We start from the raw sequence: 24998 nt of genomic DNA on the forward strand, positions 1-24998 counted from the left end.
AGATATCCATCTTTCAATGCCAATATTGTGTTCTTTGGGGCAGTATTCATAGCACTGATTGCTTTTTAAAATTTTAACACTGAATGGGATAAAAGAATGTGTTATTGGATAAATTTATGTGGTCCAAACACTTTATCACATATAAATATATGGCCAGTTAATTAGTCAGGATATGTGCTTTCTAGCAGTTCTTTTAACAGCTATTATAAAAGCAAATCATTTCTTTCCATGGAGAAAGGAGTTTGCAATGGGATCAGCCAGCTGAATGTGCTGGCTTATGGGCAGGAAGTGAAATGTGAGGAGTAAAGAGCTCGAAGTTCAAACAACATTTGACCTTATATGACCTTCTCTCTTTCTCAAAGCAATTTACTGAGTCATTCTTTCTGTACTATTGTGGATTGAATTGTATATCCCTAACATGCATAATACTGGAGCCCTGTTAGGCTAGGAGCCCCTAGTATTAAGTTAAATGAGGCCATTGTGCGTGCTCAGTCACTCATGTCCAACTCTTTGCGACCCCAAGGACTGTAGACCGCCAGGTTCCCCTGCCCACGGAATTTTCCAGGCAAGAATACAGGAGTAGGGTGCCATTTCCTTCTGCAGGGTATCTTCCTGACCCAGTGATTTCTTGCATCTCCTGAATTGGCAGGCAGATTCTTTACCACTAGCATCACCTGGAAAGCCCTAAATGAGGCTATTTTTGCTGATTAATAATTGACAAATGGGGCTTCCTTGGTGGGTCGGTGATAAAGAATCCACCTGCCAAAGCAAGAGACACAGGTTTGATCCCTGGTCCAGGAAGATCCCACATGCCGTGGTGCAGCTAAGCCTGTGTGCCACAACTACTGAGCCTGTGCTCTAGAGCCCTCAAACCGCACCTGCTGAAGCCAGCACAGAGCCCTCACTCTGCAGCAAGGGGGGCCTCCGCACTTAACAAAAAACTAGAGAAAGATCTGCACTGCCGTGCAGAATACCCAGCACAGCCAGAAATAAAGTAATTAATTTTAAAAAGATAGATTGGGAAAAAAACAAAAACCAGCCAAACAAACTTGGGGCCAGGAGGATGTTTTAACACACCCTATGTGTGCTTCTTATAAGTGTTAAAGTTTGAGTAGCAGTAATAACTCTAGAACACAACTAAAATGTTAGTCTTGGTGGGTTTTCTACAAAAAGTCCTTGGAAACTGACCAAATTTTTGCTTGTCTCTGAACCTGCCTATTGGAAGGACTCAAACTGTGTCCTTAAGTATTTCATCTCATTCATTCATTTATTTAGCTGTCCTGGGTCTTAGTTGGGGCATGCAGAATCTAAACTTTATCATTATTATTTATTGGAGTATAACTGCTTTTCAATGTTAGCTTCTGCTGTACAATAAAGCAAGTCAGCTGTATGTATACATGTATCCCCTCTTGGACCTCCCTCCCACCGCCTCCCCCATCCCACTCATTTAGGTCATCATCAGTTACGGCATGCAAACTCTTAGTTGTGGCATGTGGGATCTAGTTCCCTTGCCAGGGATTGAACCCAGGCCCCCTGCATCTAGAAGCTCAGAGTCTTAGCCACTGGACCAGGGACGTCCCAATTAGGTATCTCTTCTTGGTGGACTACCTGCCTGCTTACCTGCTTCATTCTTTTCTATAATTATTTTTATTGTAGTAAAATATGCAACATAAAATTTACCATCTTGGACTTCCCTGATGGTCCAGTGGCTAAGACTCTGTTCTCCCAATGCAGGGGGCCTGGGGTTTGATCCCTGGTCAGGGAACTTGATCCCACATTCCTCAACTAAGAATTCACATGTTGCAATTAAGGTCTGGTGCACCCAAATAAATATATTATAAAAAATCTTACCATCTTAACCACTTTTAAGTGTACAGTTCAATAATATTAAATACATTCACAACCATTGTACAACCATCAGTATCATCCATCCCCATAACACTTTTCATCTTGTAAAACAGAAACTCTATACCCAGTAAACAATAATTCCCTCCCCCACCCGCTCAGCTCTTGGCAGTCATCACTGTGCTTTCTGTCAACATGAATTTGACTATTCTGTCTCATATTAGTGGAATCACACAGTATTCATCTTTTTGTGATTGGCTTGCATCACTTATCATACCTCCTTCATTCCTGAGCATGGTCCCCTTATGAACTTTCTTATACAGAATCCCACAGAGGGTCACAATCAGAAGGAACAGCAACACCTGGTTAACTGAAACAAAAATAGAAACATGTTCAAATCTAACCTGTCAAACTGAAATTGTGGATTAAGTTTAGAATAGCTGGTGTGAACACATGTGCTCCCTGACATTTCTGACATACACAGGAGTAGAGGTCTAGAACCTTTCTCTAAGTAGACAGCATGTGGAGTAAAGGGTTAATCTGTGATACTGGTGATTCTCAATGATACCAGATGTAGTTTAAGGGGAGACAGGGCTCTTCCCAGGCAGTCTGATGTACAGATTACTTAACCTCTCTGAGCCTCAGTTTGCTCATCTGTTAAATGGGGATTGTAATAATAATCTTTACCTTTCAGGGGTGTTTTGAGAGTTAACAAAGCCAATAAAGGCCCAATAAAGACTTTAAAACTGTTATGTATTATCATTTACTATTTTTGTGCATCAAGATATTCATACTTATTGGCTTCATATTGATCTATTTTCTGGCCCCTAGGCATTTGTCCTCACAATTGTAAAAGGAAGGAGTTGGACAGTCTTCATGGATGCCTTTCAGAGCTTCATCCTAAAGCTCAGTTGTTCTGCCTTACTGACATCCACCATCTCCTCTCTGCCTTTCTGGGTTATCAGATTCAGACAGAGACAAGCAGATACTATACTCAGTTTAAAACAGAAATGCAGAGAAGCAGAAGACAAGAGACAAAGTTTAGCGTTTGTCACTACAACTGATTAACATTCCCATCCCACAGCCAGTTTGGGGAAGCAGCCCAATGCCTCTACCATCTGACCCTTTTTTAGTATAAATATGTCCCATGTGTAGTATTTGGGATATACTTACACAAAAAACTTATTCATAGTTTATTAGAAATTCAATTCTAACTGGATATTTTATCTTTTTATCTGCTACACTGGGCAGCTCTACCCTGAGGGTATCAGTAACACAATTAGGTTATTATTTTCCCACTAGATTCACAAACAACTGGATATAAAATCAGAGGCAAATCCAGGTTTTGATTGTGTCATAAGAGTAAATAATTTCAGGTGACTCTTTAAGAATAAGAAGACAAATTAAAAATTAGACAGGAACATGAATATTTATTTAAAATGAGAAAATAAACCATATTTGCAACTTTTATAGAACCATCAGACCACTCTCATGAAAAATCTACCCCTGAACAAAACATGCTAAGAATTGCCTTTGGAAAAACTATCCATGAAAATCAAAGAAAATTTTAAAAATAAATAAATAAATAAAAGAAGACAAAGAATAAGACCCAGCATCAAAACAGTCCTCCAAAATATCTATTTTTAATCATAACTTTCCAAAGTTTGTAATCTTACTTTTTCGTAACAAAGCCATGTGGGTTCACGTGGATAAAAACTGTGACCTGTGGATTAAAGAATAAAATTTTGCTTAATAGATAATCAACCCAAAAGTCATAATACAATTATTAAGGACTATGTCTTTGACTGTTTGATATATGGCAAATTTTATAATCATTCTTAACTGTTCTGAATTTAGAATTTTGGAAACTATTTTGTGAATGTAGATCTCACCTCTTCAGATTGATTTCTCTGGTTGTAAAAAACGTGCAAAAGGCCCCCAATGGTAATCTTTTACCTTCTTCAAGAAGCTGTGGTACATATACGCAATGTATTACTCAGCTATTAAAAAGAATGCATTTGAATCAGTTCTCATGAGGTGGATGAAACTGGAGCCTATTATACAGAGTGATATAAGTCAGAAAGAAAAACAGCAATGCAGTATATTAATGCATATATTGGAATTTAGAAAGATGGTAACGATGACCCTACATGTTGAGACAGCAAAAGAGACACAGATGTAAAGAACAAACTTTTGGACTCTGTGGGAGAAGACAAGGGTGGGATGATTTGAGAGAATAGCATTGAAACATGTATATTACCACATGTGAAACAGATCACCAGCTCAGGTTCGATGCATGAGACAGGGTGCTCAGGGCTGGTGCACCGGGATGACCCTGAGGGATGGGATGGGGAGGGAGGTGGGAGGGGGATTCAGGATGGGGGACACATGTACACCCATGGCTGATTCATGTCAATGTATGGCAAAAACCACTACAATATTGTAATTAGCCTCCAATAAAAAGAAATAAAATTTTAAAAAAGGAATAGCCGTGTGAGTCCCCTGGGTTAGCAGGTCAGATGGCACTAACTAAAAGAAATGTCACATAAGAAAACTTCCTTGATATAAAATATCAATTCCATGCATTTTCCTCTGCTATCATAACTTCCTTCCTTTGATAAGGACACTTCTACATCTTTATGAATCCCTTAAGAAAACAGAACCATCCTCAGAGGAGGACACTTTACACCCCATTCAATCATTCACTCAGTAGACATTTACTGAGATCCTACTAAAAGTCTGTGCTATGTCCTGGGGATGCAGTAAGAAACCAGTCCTGATCCCTAACATGGAGCTATTTTCAGTGGGGGGAAAAAAAAAAAACAACAGATATTAAAATGTAACAAAATAATTATCAGTAGATTATGAATAAAATAATTAGACATAAAGGATACAACAGAGCTGCTAAAATAAAGATGAATGGAGATAGGGAGGCATCTTGAAGACAAATCAGGAAAAGCCTTGAGGAGATGACATTTGATCAGGAGAAGGAGCAGGAGCCAGTGGAGAGAATGCAGAGGAGCATACCAGGCAAAGGGAACAGCAAGCGCAAAGGCCCTGGGGCTGAGGATCCTAAGCATCACAGGAAGCTCAGTGTGGCTAGAACACAGTGGACCAAGGGAGAGACTGACCCGAAGAGGCTGAAGACAAACTGTGGGGGCCAGTAAAGGAGTATGGACCCCCTTCATCCATCTTTGTCTTCCTTAAATCCCTAAAGCAATGTTTCTCATCAAACATCCCCACAGAAATTCTGATGACAAAGGAGAGCAGACACTCAAAGTCATCCACAGTGAGTTGAAAATACCTAACAAGTTTCTTGTTTTACCTTTAAATTCATGTAAACTGGTACAAAAATATCTGAAAAAAACAGTTCCTTTTATTGTCAGAAGAGTTCTTTTTGGGGAGAAAACTCTTCGTTATGAAATCAAGGTTTTCTATGCATAGATGGATGGATAGAGGTGAGAGAAGAAGAAAGCTAAGAGTAAATGATGAGCTGGAATCCTGTGGTTTGGCAGTAGCCCAAAAAGAACAGCATGTAAGGTGGAGAAAGACCCTGTGACAGGAGTTGCCAATCACCCATTAGAACTTATTAAACAACACATTTCTAAATAACCAACAGGTTACTGAAGAAATCAAAAGGGAAATAAAAAAATTTCTAGAAACAAATGACAATGAAAACATGACAACTCAAAACCTATGGGATGCAGCAAAAGCAGTTCTAAGAGGGAAGTGTATAGCAATACAATCCTACCTCAAGAAACAAGAAAAACATCAAATAGACAACCTAACTTTACACCTAAAACAACTGGAAAAAGAAGAACAAAAAAACCCCAAAATTAGTAGAAGGAAAATTATAAAGATCCAAGCAGAAAAAAATGAAAAAGAAATGAGAGAAATAATAGTAAAGATTAATAAAACTAAAAGCTGGTTCTTTGGGAAGATAAACAAAATTGGCAAACCCTTAGCCAGACTCATCAAGAACAAAAGATAGAGAAATCAAATCAACAAAATTAGAAATGAAAAAGAAGAGGTTACAACAGGCAATGCAGAAATTCAAAGGATTATGAGAGACTATTATGAACAACTATATGACAATAAAATGGAAAACCTGGAAGAAATGGACAGATTCTTATATAAGTTCAATCTTCTAAGACTGAACCAGGAAGAAATGGAAATTATGAACAACCCAATTACAAGCTCTGAAATTGAAGCTGTGATCAAAAATTTCCCAAAAAATGAAAGCACAGGACCTGAATGGCTTCACAGGAGAATTCTATCAAGCGTTTAGAGAAGAGCTAATGCCTATCCTTCTAAATCTCTTTCAAAAACTTGCAGAGAAACACTTCAAAACTCATTCTATGAGTATCTATTTGATACTAAAATCAGACAAAGACAAAACAAAATAAGAAAACTACAGGCCAATATCACTGATGAACATAGATGCAAAAATCCTCAACAAAATTTTAGCAAACAGAATTCAGCAACACATCATAAAGCTCATACACCATAATCAAGTTGGGTTTATTCCAGGAATGCAAGGATTCTTCAATATACACAAATCAATCAATCAATGTGATACACCATATTAACAAATTGAAAGATAGAAACCATATGATCATCTCAATAGATGCAGAAAAAGCCTTTGACAAAATTCAAGACCCATTTATTATTCAAACTCTTCAAAAAATGGGCATAGAAGGAACCTATCTCAAAATAGTAAAGGCCATATATGATAAGCCTACAGCAAACATTATTCTCAATGGTGAAAAACTGAAAGTATTCCCCCTAAGATCAGGAACAAGAAAAGGTTGTGCACTTTCACCACTATTATTCAACATAGTTCTGGAAGTCCTAGCTACAGCAATTAGAGAAGAAAAAGAAATAAAAGAAATCTAGATCAGAAAAGAAGAAGTAAAGCTCTCACTGCAGATGACATGATACTGTACGTAGAACACCCTAAAGATAGTATCAGAAAATTGCTAATCAGTGAATTTAGCAAAGTTGCAGAATACAAAATCAATACACATAAATCACTTGCATTTCTATACACTAACAATGAATTATAAGAAAGAGAAATTAAGGAATCAATTGCATTCACCACTGCAACAAAAATAATTAAATATCTAGGAATAAACTTACCTAAGGAGACAAAATAACTGTATACAGAAAATTATAATACACTTATGAAAGAAATCAAAGATGACATAAACAGATGGAGAGACATTCCATGTTCCTGGGTAGGAAGAATCAATATTGTGAAAATGACTATACTACCAAATGCAATCTACAGATTCAATGTGATCCCTACCAAATTACCAATGCCGTTTTCACAGAACTAGAACAAAAAATTTTACAATTTACATGAAAACACAAAAGACCCCAAATAGCCAAATTAGTCTTGAGAAAGAAAAATGGAGCTGGAAGAATCAATCTTCCTGACTTCAGGTTATACTACAAAGCTACAGTCATCAAAACAGTATGGTACTGGCACAAAAACAGAAATATAGACCAATGGAACAAGATAGAAAACCCATAAATAAACCCATGCACTTATGGGTAGCTTATTTTTGACAAGGGAGGCAAGAATATACAATGGGGCAAAGACAACCTCTTCAATAAGTGGTGCTGGGAAAACTGGATAGCTACTTGTAAAAGAATGAAATTAGAACACTTCCTAACACCAAACACAAAGATAAACTCAAAATGGATTAAATACCTAAATGTAAGACCAGAAACTATAAAACTCTTAGAGGGAAACATAGAACACTCGATGACATAAATCAAAGCAAGATCCTCTATGACCCACCTCCTAGAGTAGCAGAAATAAAAACAAAAGCAAATAAGTGGGACATGATTAAACTTAAAAGTTTCTGCATAGCAAAGGACACTATAATCAAGGTGAAAAGACAACCCTCAGAATGGGAGAAAATAATAGTAAATGAAACAACTGACAAAGGATTAATTTCCAAAATATACAATCAGCTCATATAACTGAATGCCAGAAAAACAAATAATCCAATCAAAAGTGGGAAAAATACCTAAACAGACATTTCTGCAAATAAGACACAGAGATGGCTAACAAACACATGAAAAGATGCTCACCAACACACATTATTAGAGAAATGCAAATCAAAACCACAATGAGATATTTCACCTCACAACAGTCAGAATGGCCCTCATTAAAAAGTCTACAAACAATAAATGTTGGAGAGGGTGTTGAGAAAAGGGAACCCTCTTGCACTGTTGTTGGGAGTGTAAACTGATACAGCCACTATGGAAGACAGTATAGAGATTCCTTAAAATTCTAGGAATAAAACCACTATATGACCCAGCAATCACTCTCCTAGGCATATACCCTGAGGAAACTAAAACTGAAAGAGACACACGTATCCCATTGTTCACTGCAGCATTTACAATAGCTAGAACATGGAAGCAAACTAGAAGTCCATTGACAGATGAATGGATGAAGAAGTTGTGGTACATATACACAATGGAATATTATTCAGCCATAAAAAGAATGCATTTGAGTCACTTCTGATGAGGTGGATGAACCTAGAACCTATTATACAGAGTGAAGTGAGTCAGAAAAAGAAAGATAAATATTGTATTGTAACACACATATACGGAATCTAGAAAAATGGTACTGAAGAATTTATTTAAGGGCAGCAGTGGAGAAACAGACATAAAGAATAGACTTATGGACAAGGGGAGAGGGGAGGAGAGGGTGAGATGTATGGAAAGAGTACCATGGAAACTTACACTACCATATGTAAAATAGATAGCCAACGGGAATTTGCTGTCTGGCTCAGGAAACTCAAACAGGGGCTCTGTATCAACCTAGAGGGGTGGGATGGGGAGGGAGATGGGAGGGAGTTTCAAAAGGGAGGGGATATATGTCTACCTATGGCTGACTCATGTTGAGATTTGACAGAAGACAATGAATTCTGTAAAGCAATTATCCTTCAATAAAAAATAAATTAACAACAACAACAAAAAGAACTTCTTTCCCTGTACAGGTGGGCTCTAAGGACTTTCGAAGAACTGAAATTTCCAATACTCAGTCTGCAGCCTCTGCCATGCTCGGCACCTTCTAATCCCCACCCTGCCTCCACACTGCTTTTCCCATGAATCTAAAGACACACATTGCTGTATTTGAGAGGAATCAAGGGAAGAGGGCATGTTCTTTATTTTGAACATGGAGGGTGGGAGAGAGAAGCAACTGATCTATAAAGTTCTGTGGGTAGTGGACAGGAGAATGGAAGCCGTCAAGGACTGGTATGAAGTTTGGAGGGAATATTGCATCAGGGAAAGGAGAGTTAATTTCCTTTGAATTTCCAAATCAATGGTAGATGGCTAGAATCTTAACTTTTTTTTTTTTTTTTTTTTTTTCTTTTTTTTAATATTATTTTATTAGTTGGAGGCCAATCACTTTACAACATTTCAGTGGGTTTTGTCATACATTGACATGAATCAGCCATAATTTTTTTTGACACAAATATCTTGGAAGTTTGGTGACTCCTACAGATCTCTTCCCAGAATAATATCTTTAAAAGCTTAAAAGGTATATTGTGTTACAAAGAAAATGAATGATAAAATTTTAAAGCAAGCCATCAGAATAATGGGGGAAAAAAACATATTTGTGAGCTACCAACAAACATACTTCTTTATTAAGCACGTAGAATACTTACTGTAACTTGAGGTAGTGATGAGCTTTAAAAAATGTGAGATATTTGTAACAACTTTAATGTAATAGGAAAACATCTGATTTATACTGATGATGAAATCACAGGTACCACAGTTATTTTTGTGGTTTGTTGCCTATATTCACAAGGGAAGGAAATGCCCAATTTCAATGAAAGGTTAGTGAAATTAAAGATTCATTTTTTCTCATCTAAGTGCCTGAGGAAATGAAACGTACCTATGGACACTTTAAGCATCTGCACATCTCAGGTTAAAGATTACAGAATCTCTGGGGCTGATTCAATGGACAGCTAGGTTAAGATGTCAGAGAAAACTGACATTTTTTAATGTTTTGCCATCTAGTAAAATTGTTTCTTTGGGAAGATTTGCCAGGTTTGTGCTGTAGCTTTGTGTAGCCCCAGACTCACAGAGTGTGTGTGTATATGGGTGTGTGTGTGTGTGTTTGTGTGTGTGTGTTTGTGTCTGTGTATGTGTGTGTTTGTGTGTGTGTGCTTGTGTGTGTGTGTTTTGGTGTGTTTTGGTGTGTGTGTTTGTGTGTGTGTGTGTTTGTGTGTGTGTCTGTGTGTATGTGTGTGTTTGGGTGTGTGTGTGTTTGTGTGTGTGCTTGGGGGTGTGTGTGTGTTTGTGTATGTGTGTGTGTGTTTGTGTGTCTGTGTGTCTGTGTGTTTGTGTCTGTGTATGTGTGTGTTTGGGCATGTGTGTTTGTGTGTGTTTGTGTGTGTGTGTGTTTGGGGGTGTGTGTGTGTTTGTGTGTGTGTTTGTGTGTGTGTGTTTGGGTGTGTGTGTGTGTTTGTGTCTGTGTGTGTTTGTGTCTGTGTATGTGTGTGTTTGGGTGTGTGTGCTTGTATGTGTGTGTTTGTGTGTTTGGGTGTGTGTGTGTTTGGGGCTGTGTGTGTGTTTGTGTGTGTGTGTGTTTGTGTGTGTGTGTTTGTGTCTGTGTATGTGTGTGTTTGGGTGTGTGTGCTTGTGTGTGTGTGTTTTTGTGTGTTTGGGTGTGTGTGTTTGTGTATGTGTGTGTGTGTTTGTGTGTGTGTTTATGTGTATGTGTGTTTGTGTGTGTATTTGTGTGTGTGTTTGTGTGTGTGTGTGTTTGTGTGTGTATTTGTGTGTGTGTATGTGTGTGTGTGTTTGGGTGTGTGTGTGTGTGTGTGTGTGTGTTTGTGTCTGTGTATGTGTGTGTTTGTGTGTGTGTGCTTGTGTGTGTGTGTTTTGGTGTGTTTTGGTGTGTGTGTTTGTGTGTGTGTGTGTTTGTGTGTGTGTGTTTGTGTGTGTGTCTGTGTGTATGTGTGTGTTTGGGTGTGTGTGTGTTTGTGTGTGTGCTTGGGGGTGTGTGTGTGTTTGTGTATGTGTGTGTGTGTTTGGGTGTGTGTGTGTTTGTGTGTCTGTGTGTCTGTGTGTTTGTGTCTGTGTATGTGTGTGTTTGGGCGTGTGTGTTTGTGTGTGTTTGTGTGTGTGTGTGTTTGGGGGTGTGTGTGTGTTTGTGTGTGTGTTTGTGTGTGTGTGTTTGGGTGTGTGTGTGTGTTTGTGTCTGTGTGTGTTTGTGTCTGTGTATGTGTGTGTTTGGGTGTGTGTGCTTGTATGTGTGTGTTTGTGTGTTTGGGTGTGTGTGTGTTTGGGGCTGTGTGTGTGTTTGTGTGTGTGTGTTTGTGTCTGTGTATGTGTGTGTTTGGGTGTGTGTGCTTGTGTGTGTGTGTTTTTGTGTGTTTGGGTGTGTGTGTTTGTGTATGTGTGTGTGTGTTTGTGTGTGTGTTTATGTGTATGTGTGTTTGTGTGTGTATTTGTGTGTGTGTTTGTGTGTATGTGTGTTTGTGTGTGTATTTGTGTGTGTGTATGTGTGTGTGTGTTTGGGTGTGTGTGTGTGTGTGTGTGTGTGTGTGTATTTGTCTCTGTGTATGTGTGTGTGTGTTTGGGTGTGTGTGTTTGTGTGTGTGTATGTGTGTGTGTGTGGCAGGGGATGGGGGTCGGGTGGGGAGGAGCTGAGGGGTGGGCTGTTGTGCGCTGCAGAATGAGAAACTGTCCAGGCAAACAGTAGGAGAGGAGCTGGTTGACTCTCAAGGTAACTGCCAGGGGTGAGGAGCACGAATGAAGAAGAAAGCCCTCAAAGGAAGCTGGAGGCATGCCAGAGACTGATCTGGGATAAGATTTGCCTGTTTTTCATAGCTGTACACTGCCAGGAGTAATTACAACATCCATCTTTTCACAACTGCAAATAGACCAGTGTTGTTCTCCACTGAACGTTATAGAAAATAAAAAAGGGCCTAGGACACAAAACAGAAGGAGACTTTTCACTTGGTGATCTTACAGGACTTACTAAATAACCAATATGGCTCTCGACACCAATCAATTAAAATGGGCAACACTGATGTCCCACTGGTCTGTTCTGACTGGTAAACAGAAGCCTTGGCACCCACAGAATGTTGAATGACACAAATGCACTATCTACTCAGTCAAATCAATAGTTAAGTACAAGAGAAGCTAAACACACACGTGCACACACACACGCGTGCACATACACACACACACACACACACAGTGAAGAGTAGCTGTCACATCATCGACCATCCTCATCCTCTCCCAGAACAACTTCTTACTTCTTTTGCTTGAGACAAATGCACAGCAAATTCCAAGCCATCTATCAAGTAGATATATTACAGGAACAATTTCTTCTAACAGGAGAGGAAACTACCTCTTCAAAGGATAAAGAATTGGCCTTATAAGAACTATTCTGCCAAGACACTTGAAATACATTGACAAGGTAATTTCTTTGTATTGTCCTATATTTCCATAAATTTCGTATTGTGAACTTCCATAATTAGAAAGAGTGCTTCACTCAGGGAAACACAACTGGTGACATATAATAAAAATTCAGCATATTTGCTTAAAAAAAAAAAGGCTTCCTTCTTGTGACATGTCAGTGATTAAAGGCATATCAGGTCAACTTCAAAATTTGATTTGTTGTTTTTTTTAATGTTTAAATTTTTACATATAGTAGAGTATCATTCTGTGATTCTTAACACATGCATAAATTCTTGTGATAATCCCAGCAAATGTGATAAAGAACAATTCCAGCACCTCCAAGGAATTCCCCTGCTCTGCCCTCTCGCAGATGGACTGGACCTGACACCTATCCCCTGGTAACCCCTGATCTAGTCTCTGTCCCTATAGTTTTGCCATGTCCGGGATGTCATATGAGTGGAATCACACAGTTTACGACCTTCTGAGATTCTTCTTTAGTTGGTTATTTTTGGCCGTGCTGGGTCTTTGTTGCTGAGTGGGCTTTTCTCCAGTTGTGGCAATCGGGAGCTACTCTCTAGTTGCAGTGTGTGGGCTTCTCACTGCAGTGGCTTCTCTGGTTGCGGAACACAGGCTTTAGGGTACAAGGGCTCAGTAGTTGCCACTCTCAGGCTCTAGAACACAGTTTCAGTAGTTGTGGTGTACTGGCTTATTTGCTCCTCGGCATGTGGAATCTTCCTGGACCCTGGATCAAACCTGTGTCCCCTGCGTTGACAGATGGATTCCCATGAACTGTACCACCAGGGAAGTCTCTGAAACTCTTCTTTTGCTTAGCAAGAGACATTTGGGATTCATACTTGCTGTTGTATGTATTCATAATTTGTTCCTTTTAATTTTTTTGGCCACACTCTGTGGCATGAGGGATCTTAGTTCCCTGCTCAAGGATTGAACTCACACCTCCTGAATTGGAAGTACAGGGTCCTAACCACTGGATCAGCAAGAAAGTCCCTTTCTTATTTTTGAGTTATGAGAGTTCTTTACATATTCTGGATACAAGTCTTTTATTAGATATGTGATTTGCAAATACTTTCATCCAGCAGATGGCTCTTCTTTTCATTCTTCTAATAACAAATTTTGCAAAGCAGAAGTTTTTAATATTGATGATGTCCATTTCATAATTTTTTTTCTTTTTTATATCATGCTTTCAATGTCATATCTGAGAACTTTTAGTCTAACTCAAGGTCATGATGAGTTTTCCCTGAATTTCCTTCTAAGAGTTTTGTAGTTTTATATTTCCATTTTGAGTCATTTTTTTATACGGCATGAGGTATAAGTTCATTTTTAATCATATAAATGTCCAGTTGCTTTGGGACCATTTGCTAAGACTGTCCTTTCCCTTGAATTGATTCTTTTCTTTAATGTTTAATTTGTCAAGGAGTTTGAATCTAAAGGATGACATGTGTTCTAAAGATTTCTTATTCTCTCCTATGCATTTTACAAGAATTATAGATCTGGATAACAATCAGTGGCTAAAAAGTAACTTATATCATCACATAAAGATTCAACAACATTTTCCAAGTAGCACCAAGCTTAAGGAGACAGGAAAAGGGCTGATACATTGTTAAAAAGTTTCAACCAAACATTTTGCAAAATCCATTCTATCTTTGCACAATATTCTGGAGTATTTTATCTGTGCTCTGAAAATTCAAAGAGAGCTAACAAACTCTGTGCTCTCAAAATATACCTCTTATAACTCTGCTTCCCAGTTATCCCAGTTCACCATTGATCTATACGCTTATTATAATATCTTATATGTTCATTAGAAGAAGCAGTGGGCATTAAGAGAAGCAGAAGATAGCAGGGTACGTTTAATGTAAAAGCATGAAGTATAGTCATTAGAATTTTAGATTTTAAAATTAATTTTAACTTGGAAACCTACAATTAAATTTTGTCACATATTCAATCATTTCTTTGTGGCATTTTCCAGAAGCTGAAAACTGATTTCCTTTATCTTAAAAAAAAAAAAAAAAAAAAAGAGAAAGAAAAATAGCTAATTTGCCATAAATAACAATTTGTCTTGAAAACTCAAAGTTTATTTTAAAATTAAATTGATGCTTCTTAGCAAATATTCATGTTGTACAAATTTCTGATTGCCCTTGATGTAGAGAGACTGATGGGGAAAGTATGATGGGTTTGATTTTTATATCAAATCATCAGGCATGGAGAAATATCTTTTAGAAGTGTTAAAATAAATGTTCCTACTGTATATTTAAAATAAAAAATAAAAATAAAAAATAAATTGATGCTTCTTAATTCTTTTCCTTCTAAGGAACTTCTGAACTTGACATTTGACCAGAGGTAACAGTCGGCAAACAAAGATTACTAACCTTTATGAATTAGCAAGAGGACAGAGACACCCCAAGGGATGAAATCAGGAAAGGCAAGGCATCATAGTACTCCAGGGATTCCTTATGAACCAAAGTGTTGTGAGAACCTGTTGGCAGTGATCTGGGGAAACTCTTCAACAGGGATTTGATTCAAGCCTTTAATTCACTGTAAACAACTGGCTACAATGCCCCTTTCATTTTCCCGGGGTTTAGACTGTACACCCAGGAGCTCTGAGTGCGTTGGCAATGGCCCTTTGCCTTTTCTCCTCATGAACTTGGGGAAGAATTGAGTCAAAAAGCACATTATTTATGATTCTTCTGTGACTGGTTTCAGGTACTTTTTATCCACCTACTATTCTAGATGATATGTGTTAAGCTAACTTTTCGAGGAGATGTCAACCTAACATGGTCTTTGACCACATGTCTGTTCCATTCCAAAGACCATCTAGTACCATGGGGGAGAATGAGAGGGAGGCCAGAAGGCTCTGGGCTCTGAATTCCTGAGGCCAGCTGCTCCCTGGATATCCCAGTAAGCCAACCCAATAAATTCCCGTCTTTTCCTTAAACAGCTTTGAAATGATGTTCCATTTCTTGCAAACAAGGATCCTTAAACAAACGCATTCCTTGTAACCAAAACAGTGTGTACATATAGAGAGAAGCTTGCAGGGGCCAGATGATAATAATAGCTACCATTTACAGAGCTTAATTTGCACCCAGCTCTATGTTGACCATTTAGGTACATTATTATCTCCTTTAATTCTTATGAACAAACTCAGATGGATATATTACTAATATCATTTTTCAAATGAGGAAATTGTGTCAGAGAGAATAACTTGCTCAAAATCACACAGCTGGTATTTAAATGGTGGGGCAGGGATTTGACATTAGGTCTTTCTGACTTCAAAGCTGATGCTCTTTAACCACAGGACTCTTGAAGAGCTATTTTGGCTACCCCAGAGGCAGAGGAGGTGGGCTCCAGGTAACAGATGTCACTGCGTGTTGATGAAATCCACAGCTCCCAGGGAAGTTGGTCCACTTTCCCCTGAGTGCTCGGTTACTCTAACTACTAAGGTCATGCCAAAGAGTAAGTGTCGATGCATCTGAAAAGGGTGCTATCTTTTCCTGTCCATCATGTTGTCAACTCTAAACTCTGTTTAAGATAAAATAAGAGGCTTCAGAAACCGGATATGGCACATCTAACTGCAAGGCACAGCGGTGGTGAGCCAAGGAAGGGAATTCCTGAAACAAATTCTTATAGGAAAACTTCTAAGGTGATTTTGAAATGCAAGGCTGAGAGGAGTTCTTGAGAAGGTTTCCAAGATAAAAGCTGTTTTGTTTACTTTTAAAAAAGAATATGAGATTGTTACAGAGATTCAGTATGCCTGACTGGCATCTTTCTCCCTCTCTTTACAATTTCATCTCATCTCTGATGGTGGCACATTCCATTTAAGCTGCTTAAAGTTGTGTATCCAATACTTGCAGGCAAAAGCGTCCTAATTAAGTAGGTGCCCAAGAGATGTTTGCATCTTCTAGAGAGGAGCTGATGGTGTGGATTTGGCAGAGGGAGCGGAGGTGTAAAGGGGTGGAACAATGGGAGAGGTCAGGGACGGGAGCTTGAGGGAACGACTGCAGGATATCTTAAGAAGACACAGAGTAAGAAGCAGAGATCTGGGGCCAAGAGAAACTGGGGCAGAGGCTGAGAGAGCTCTTCTGAGCTATCATGGCTCCTGCCTGCGAGGAAATGCATCACAGGACTCACTCCTACACGGACGAGGACCCGGTGCACAGCCGTGCAGACCGCCTGCCAGCTCTCTCCTGCTCTACACACATCCTGTGTGTAGCCTATTGGACCCCACACTTGCCTGCTTTCCCACCCATTTGTGATCACGCATTCTCAGATTCTTCGGCTATTCCCTCATCTCCAGAACTTCTAAATGGTGGAACAACTCAGGACTCAATTTTTTATTTCTTCTCTCTCTAAACTCTTGCCTTAGGCAGTCTCACCCTGTTTCCTGGATTGAATGCATGTATGCTCAGTAGCTCAGTTATGTCCAAGTCTTTGCAACCCCGTGGACTATAAGCTCACCAGGTTTCTCTGTCCAAGGGATTCCCCAGGCAAGAATACCGGAGTGGGTTGCCATTTCCTTCTCCAGAGGATCTTCCCAACCCAGGAATTGAAATTGCGTCTCCTACGTCTCCTACATGGGCAGGTGGATTCTTTACCACCTCACACCTGGGAAGCCCCTCCTGGCTTGAGATACCATTTACATGCTCATTACTCCCAAATTACTGTCTGCAGCCCATTTCTCTCATGTGGACTCCAGACTCCTAAAGCCAAGTGTCTGTGGGCATCTCCACTTGGAGGCATCCTCACGTCCAACTCTTAGCTCCTGATGTTTCCCCACCATCATCTTCCCCAACTCCATTCTTACAATTGCTCCATGAAAACAAGCTTGGTTGTGTCCTTGACTCCTCTCTGTTTCTCCTTCCGTACAGATGGACTGACAACAAAGCCTGTCAGTTCCACCTTCAAAACACATCTAGAATCTTCACCACCTGTACTGCCTTTGCCCTGGCCTGATCAGCATCATCCTTTGTCCCCCTTTAGTTGATTGTTTTTTATATTAGATTTCTGTTCAGAATTCTCCAAGGCCCCTCTATTTCTCTTAGAGTGGAAGCTGAAGTCCATACAGCGTCCTATAAGATCTTACCCAATCACACTGCCCTCCTTGCCAGACACTCTTCTGCCTCAGAGCCCTTTACACTCCTGGCACCTGGGATGGTGTTGCCTTCACCTGGAATACTCCTCCCAGATACCCACGGGGCTCACTTCTTCACTTTGCTCAGATTCAGGCAAAACCCCCTAACCCCAGGAATACACGTATTACTTCTTAGTTCTCCATTCAGGGACTGAATGCCCCCTGCATTGGGAGCACAGAGTTTTAAGCACTGGAAGGCCAGGGAAGTCTATATTCTTCTCAGCAATGACCACCATCCAACATATTGCCCATTTTTCACTGGTTTATTGTCTGCCCACCCCCACCTCCAGCAGTAGGGGATTCCCTCGTAGCTCAGTTGGTAAAGAATCTGCCTGCAGTGCAGGAGATCTGAGTTTGATCCCTGGGTCAGGAAGATCCCTTGGAGAAGGAAATGGCAACCCACTCCAGTATTCTTGCGTGTAGAATCCCATGGACAGAGGAGCCTGGCAGGCTACAGTCCATGGGGTCGCAAAAGTTGGACACCGACTTAGTGACTAAACCACCAACATCTAATGATAGGCTACAAGTTCCGTAGATGCAGGGTGTTTTGTCTGTTTTTGTTCATCGCCATATGCCCAGCACAAGTGCCGGGAGATATAAATTCTCAAAAATATCTACAGACTGGAGGGATGAGCAAGGGGCCCTCTCCTCTAGGAGGCTGCACAAGAACATAAAACATCACCTGTTCTCACCTGAAATCAGCACCTGCCCCACAGAAGCCCCTCGGTGTTCTCTGAGCATCCTCCTCTGCTTCCTCCCAATCCCGCATTCCATCAACCTCTGATTCTGACAGTTTCACCTCGTGTTTCTTAATCCCTCTTCTTTCTATCCTGCCTCATTTCACCCCTTGATGCTGCAGGAACCCCCCGCCTGGACTTTCTACCTCTGGAATCTCTGCTCCCTCCCCTTCCCCAATCCATCCCTGGTACAGCTGTCACAGGGACTGTATTTATTGTTTAATAATTATATCAAATTAATTGGAAACACACACTCAGCTTTAGTATCCTTATTTTTAGTTTGGTTTTACTTTTCTTTATCACTTGAAACATTTCAAGTCTACAAAAAGCTGAAAGAATGAATTTTCAAATACCCTACACTAGATTTACCAATTGGTAACATGTTACCATATTTCCTTTCTCTCTTTCTCCCCACTTCCTGCCTCCCTCCTTACACACACACACACACACACACACACACACACACATGGGTCTTCAGCCCTAAATAATTTATCATGCATCTCTTAAGGACAAGGACATCCTCCTGTATAATCCCAATGCCATTATCACATGTAAGAAAAATAAGAGAAAGGCCAAGAAGAAGACCCAAGTCCTCTGCTTTTAGCCTCGGCCTTTCTCTTAACTTCACAACAAGGACACCCAGAATGGTGTCCTCTGCACTTCTGTAAGCTTTCCTAGGCTGAGTGACTTCCGTGTTGTGGTTTCCCTATAGTACTAGTCAAGCCTTGAGCATTCAGAGCCCACAGGCCTGACTATAGGACGGCAAGAAAGAGGCAGCTGGGGTGTCACCTCACTGCCAGTGTTGGAAGGAGGGAATCCCCAGAAAAGGCCCCGAATGGTGGCAAGGAGGATCTTGCATGGGGAGTTGTTTACCAGATGCCAGAGTTTGGGGCTGCGGCCAAATCTGGAAAGAATGTTTTGAGACCTGGCAGTTGCTGAGGGGATTAGCTCTGCCTTGGAAGAAAAGGCAAAACTGGGAAGGACTCCAGAAAAGTATTCCAAAAATCAGAGCCCATAAGTTTTATTTTACATGCCAACTCTAATCAGTTGGTAGGAGCTTTCAGAATTGATAAATGGAGATGGCGTCTAAAGCCATCACCAGACTCAGAAAAAGAAAGAAAGAGAGAGAGAGGAAAGAAGGAAGAAAGAAAGAAAGGAAGAAAGAAAAAAGAGAGCACTGTGATTGATTAATCATGTCTGCCATGGGTTCAGGTAAAGAGTAATGGGAAAAGACCTGGGAATCAAAAGTAAGATAAAAGTGAGGGCTCCTAAAATGTACTTTTGAATGACTTAAATCCAGCAGAGCATATACCTGAGTGGAAACAACACAGGCTTTGTGACTTTGAATCCTGGTTCTGCCTCATTTCTTACTGTGTAATCTTAGGCAGTTTACAAAACCCAATCTGTGAAATGGGACTGTTTTGCAGATTAGATGAAATAATGCATTACAAAGATAATAGGAAACACTTACATGGAAACATTTCCATGAGCCAGACATTGTTCTAAGACCTTTGCATGTAAATAAATTAATTTGATTCCCACAACAACCCTATAAGTTTATTCTTCCCAGTTTATCCCAGAAAACTGAATCTCAGAGAGGTTAAGAGACCTGACAAGAAGATCTGTGATTTCATGAAATTCTGTAAGACTCGACTCTGAAGTTCACAGGTGCATAAAACACAGTCAATAGGAAACTTCAGCTTAAACCAGGCAGGCTACAGAGTCATCAACAGGACAGGAGCATGGGTTCACTTGAAGAAAAAGGACAAAACCAGGACTCAGGAATTTGACCTTCAACAAGACACCTCTGGCCTTTTTACATTTTGCCGGAGCATGAAGGTCTTACTCCAGATCCACCAAAATACACTGGGATAGGGAAGTCTTCATTTTGCAGAGGACCCATCCTGTTTTATCCTGCGTTGGATTCAAGCATTCTTTACAACATGGCCTTAGTTCAGGTGTCGACAGACTACAGCCAGATCCTGCCCATCACTGTTTGTTTGGTTGTTTTTTATTTTAAATAATGTTTTGTGGGAACATAGCCAGGCTCATTCTTTGATGTTGATGTTTGATGTTTTTTCCATGGCCGATTCCACACTACTTCCGCAGAACAGAGCCATCGTGATGGAGACCACCTGGCCTGCAAAGCCCCTTATATGGCCCTTTGCAATGAACATTTGCTGATTCCTGCTGCCCACCTTAGGCCAGACTTTGTACATATCCATATGTCAGGTATGACCAATCATCCTGGGTGTTCGCCAGGGGAGGTAGGAAGTAGGACATCCATAAAAGGAACTGAGATAAAAACAGGTGTGGGCAGAAGAGGATATTGCAAGGCTTCCCTGGAAGTCCAGGGGTTAATGCTCCATGCGTCCATTGCAGGGGGCACAGGTTCAATACCTGGTCGAGGAACTAAGATCCCACATGCCATGTGGCATGGCCCCAAAATAAAAATTAAATTAAAAAATAATATATTGCAGAGAAATAACACGTTAAGCTATGTGATGTGATAAAATGGCTCAGAATCAACTGGAAACTGCTGTGTTAAACAAACAAGCAGATTTCTGTGGAACTTCTTAGGACTTTTAAAATGCCATCATGACTTGAGCGTGCTGAAAGACGGATATGGCTCACAGAACATATTTTCCTCATGGGACTATCTTCTTTGGAACATTCTTTGGCAAATGCTGAAATAAAAGACATCTTTAGAATCAAGCTCCCTGGGAACTAGGAATGAAACGGTGAGGGCTGTGGTTTGGTGAGCATGTCTTTCTCTCAGCGAGGGAAGAGGCAGGAGAACTAAAGAGAGGCAGAGTGGAAGAAAGAAGGAGAGGTGTTCAAAGAGAAGGAAGAATGCTGGACCCTGGAGAGACAACTTGGGTGGATGTGAGGAACACTGGTGGACTATTGGGGGGGACCGTGTATCCAAAGCGGGGCTATGGCCCAGTGCAGGATGTGTGGTCACTTTCACCACCCCCAGCATCGTCATCAGCACCACTAGAGAAGCTTCCCTCCATCCCCGAGGGCTCACTACCCTGCGGATCCTGCATCATGTCCTTCCAGACACACAAAAGTAAAAGTGTTAGTCACTTGTCACTTGACAAAGCTTTGGTGCTTCCCTGATGGCTCAGCTGGTAAAGAATCTGCCTGCAATGCAGGAGACCTGGGTTTGATGCCTGGGTTGGGAAGATCCCTTGGAGAAGCGAATGACTACCAACTGCAGTATTCTTGCCTGGAGAATCCCATGGACAGAGTAGCCTGGCGGGCTACAGTCCATGAAGTCGCAAAGAGTCAGACATGACTGAGCCAATGCAGGAGACTCTGGAGACATGGGTTCACTCCCCGGGTCAGGAAGATGCCCTGGAATATATTCTTGCCTGGAAAAGTCTACAAACAGAAGAACATGGACAGCGCGTGGGGCCACAAAGAATTGGACACAACTGAGAGACTGAGAACACAACACCTTCACACATGATGTTGCTTAATTCCTCTTTTACAAATAGGAAGAGCTGCCCAGAGTCAAAGCTTGTAAGCGGCAGTGCAAAGACTCATCTCTGTGAGTCAGACCCCCAAGCCATGTTCTCACCACTGCCCTGCACAGCTCTGAGTGAGATGGAGACCCAGAATTCCATCATGCCGCATGCAAAAGCATTCCGTGTATGGATGCAACACCAAAACATACAGAGGAAAAGAGAAACAAACCAGTGTCGCTTGGGATATTTGGCTGCACGGGGCCAGACAGCTAGGGACTGCCTCTTCCACAGCACATTCAGATGTTTGGATATCATATTTTCATCTTCTCTTTTTCCTCTTATATTAAGTATCCCTTCTTAACTTATGTCATAAGTTACATATCAGTCTTTATCAGGCTTAGCTAATGTATTATTCTTGCTCATAAAGTGAACATAAGACGACATTTTTTGAACATTAAAAAGCATTTTTCAGGCTGAACACTATGACTACTGTATTTACAACAAGACTTATTTAGATTTCATATGATTGCTAGTACTTTTCGGGGGAAGGGGAGGGGTGTGGGGACTTCAGAACAGCTTCCTAGGACAGATTCCGAAAACATGATTCATAACTCAATTAAATCTTTTGTGGCTCAAAAACATACCTGCCTTAAATGCTAGCATTTATCAAGTCCTAGCTAACCGATGATTAGCTAGCTGATTTCCACACTGAAAATATGAGGAAAACAGTAAATCAACACTCTTTGGCGGGTAGGGAGATGGAGATAAATCCAGGTCTGGAAAAGCAATGCAGGATGTGAAAAACTTGCACACTATTTTGGATTTGCGGCGATGGCAAAAAAATGAAGAAGATTCCGCTGGCATGCTACAAACATCAGCTGGGGGCGCCTGAAGGCGGTTTGCGTGGGACAGTCCACCTCAGATCTACTTTCTCGCATCTACAGCAAAATAAAGGACAGCTGCCAGCAGGCCAGAGTGAAATAGACAGGCTGTCACCCTGTTGTAAATTTCTGTTTACCTGGTGAGCAGTGAGGGCAGGGTTCTGGGTTCCTCCGTCCAAAGAGCTGCAGGGCAGGGCGTTCAAATCGTGGCTGGCCCCAGGGTACTGCCCTTCATGGTGCTTCAGCTGCTTCTAAGATCCCATTGGAAATCTCAAAGGGCTGGAGAGCCTCGAGGCCAATATTCCGTTTCCAAGAGAGTCCTGCTCCCCCACTGCACCTCCCTCGCTTGCGTCGACTTTGGAGCGGGTCGGGTTTCTTCCACCCCTGCTCTAAGCAGCTGGGAATCCAGGCGCTGTGCTGGCCGAGTGAGGAGGCCCCTGAAACCACTTCCAGATGTGCTTGGCTGGCTGGCTCCGATGGGCCAGACTTCCTTTTGCAGCCTCCTCCGGCAGCCCGCAAATCATTTTGAAAACAAGGCTGCCCTGGAGGTAAAGATGCAAAACCAGAGAAAAGCAGAAGCTTGGAGGGTGAATTTCCACCATACGTTGGGTCTCAGGTAAATGTTGAGAGAGCAGAAGTGAAGAAGTTAAGTGCATACCAATTTTAAGACTGTCTTCATGGCCACTAGCTTTGCCTGAAATGCCCTCGTCATTAGAATGCTTTTGTCTCCAAGTCAAAACCCAGATAACAACTGTGGTCTCCTCTGCCAAGGCAATGATAGTGACAGAAAGTTTCTAGATGGTGTGTTTTGCGCCTGAACATGGAGAGGAATCAGGCAGTGCGTCAACCCCACCCAGTTCTGTGCTGTTCTGCGTTCCTGCCATTTATTCTCAGAAACCCAGGAAACCGTGCCAGCGCTTTGCCTGGGATCATGGAATGTATTCGGCAGTGGCTTCTCTCCCTAGTTCCTACAAGGAAATGAGTCTGTCTCTGCTCACTGCCTCCGTCTAAAATGATATTGCCCAACAGAAATATAATGCAAGTCACATTGCCATTTAAAAATTTCCAGTAGCCGCTTTAAGAAAAATATTGTGTCCACAAGTGTGTTCTCTATGTCGGCGTCTCCACTGCTGTCCTGCAAAAAGGCTCATCAGTACCATCTTTCTAGATCCCATATATGTGCGCTAATACAGTGGGGGAAGGTGGAGGAGGGACAAATGGAAAGAGTAAGAACGAAAAATATACATTACCATATGTAACATAGATAGCCAAGGGGAGTTTGCTGTGTTAAACCTGGTACTCTGTGACAGCCTAGAGGGGTGGGGTAGGATGGGAGGTGGGAAGGATGTTCAAGAGGGAGGGGACATATGTATACCGATGGCTGATTCATGTTGATGTAAAGCAGAAACTAACACAATATTGTAAAGCCAAGATCTTCCAATTAAAAATAAATTAAAAAATAAAAGCTCTTAGTTTAAAAAAAGTATAGTGAAGTAAGTCAGAGAAAAACAAATATTGTATGACAACGCAGATACGTGGAATCTAGAAAAATGGTACTGATGAATCTATTTGCAGCACAGGAACAGAGATGCCGACGTAGAGAAAGGACTTGTGGACACAGCGGGGGAAGGAAAGGGCGGGACGGGCTGAGAGAACAGCACTGACACACACACTACCATGGGAGAAACAGACAGCTGGTGGGAAGCTGCCAGTTTGCACAGGGAGTTCAGCCTGGTGCTCTATGATGAGCTAGAGCCGTGGCATGTGATGGGGGAGTGGGAGCGAGGTCTGAGAGGGAGGGGATCTATGTGTACGTATAGCTGATTCACACTGTTGCAAAGCAGAAACGAACAGAACATTGTAATGCAGTTATCCTCCCATTTAAAAATAAAGCGTTTAAAAAAATCCTTCACAAAAAAGAAAAACACAAAGAGGTCAAATTAATTCTAATGATGAACTTTATTTAACTCAATATATTAAAAATATTATTTCAACATTTAATTGACATAAAACTTCTTAACAAGACATTTTACACTTTTTGTTTTGTGTGAAGCCTTGAAAATCTGGTGTGTCTTTTACATTTGCAACACGTCTCAATTCCAACACTAAATTTCATCAGAAACAACTGACATGGATTTAGATTTTGTAAAATTTATGATTTAAAAATTAGATTCGCATGCTCAGGTTGCTCCAAACACACTTCAAACTTTTCCAGTAACTGGATCATGAATCAGTTTTTCAACTGAAATTGATTAAGACAAGATACGATTTAAAATTCAGTTCCTCAGTGGCACTAGTCACATTTTAAGTTCACTAGCCAGTGTTGCTAGGGGCTACTGTAATGAACACTGTGGCTCTGAAGGACTTAGTGGGGGATGGTTTCAGACTTGAACTTGCAGAGTCAGAGTATCTAGACCAGCTTCCATTTGTATAGAACTTCGAACACTAATAAAGCATTTTCGTATCTTCTGTTTTATCTGCA

The 24998-nt window shown here is 40.8% G+C and overlaps 1 protein-coding gene across 1 annotated transcript in view; it reads right to left on the minus strand.

The window, feature by feature from the left end:
* Positions 1 to 22917, minus strand: part of GLT8D2 (glycosyltransferase 8 domain containing 2) — a 36788-nt gene extending 13871 nt beyond the window's left edge. Inside the window, exons 1-3 of the mRNA XM_065938084.1 lie at positions 22654 to 22917; positions 3522 to 3568; positions 2123 to 2215 (exon numbers count right to left, since the gene is read on the minus strand). Of these exons, the coding sequence (XP_065794156.1) occupies positions 2123 to 2215; positions 3522 to 3540 (112 nt within the window). The 5' untranslated portion in view covers positions 3541 to 3568; positions 22654 to 22917. The remainder of the gene's footprint in view (positions 1 to 2122; positions 2216 to 3521; positions 3569 to 22653) is intronic.
* Between the last annotated feature and the right edge of the window lie 2081 nt (positions 22918 to 24998).

This window comes from Muntiacus reevesi, chromosome 1 (assembly GCF_963930625.1).
Source record: "Muntiacus reevesi chromosome 1, mMunRee1.1, whole genome shotgun sequence".
NCBI classification, from domain to species: domain Eukaryota; kingdom Metazoa; phylum Chordata; class Mammalia; order Artiodactyla; family Cervidae; genus Muntiacus; species Muntiacus reevesi.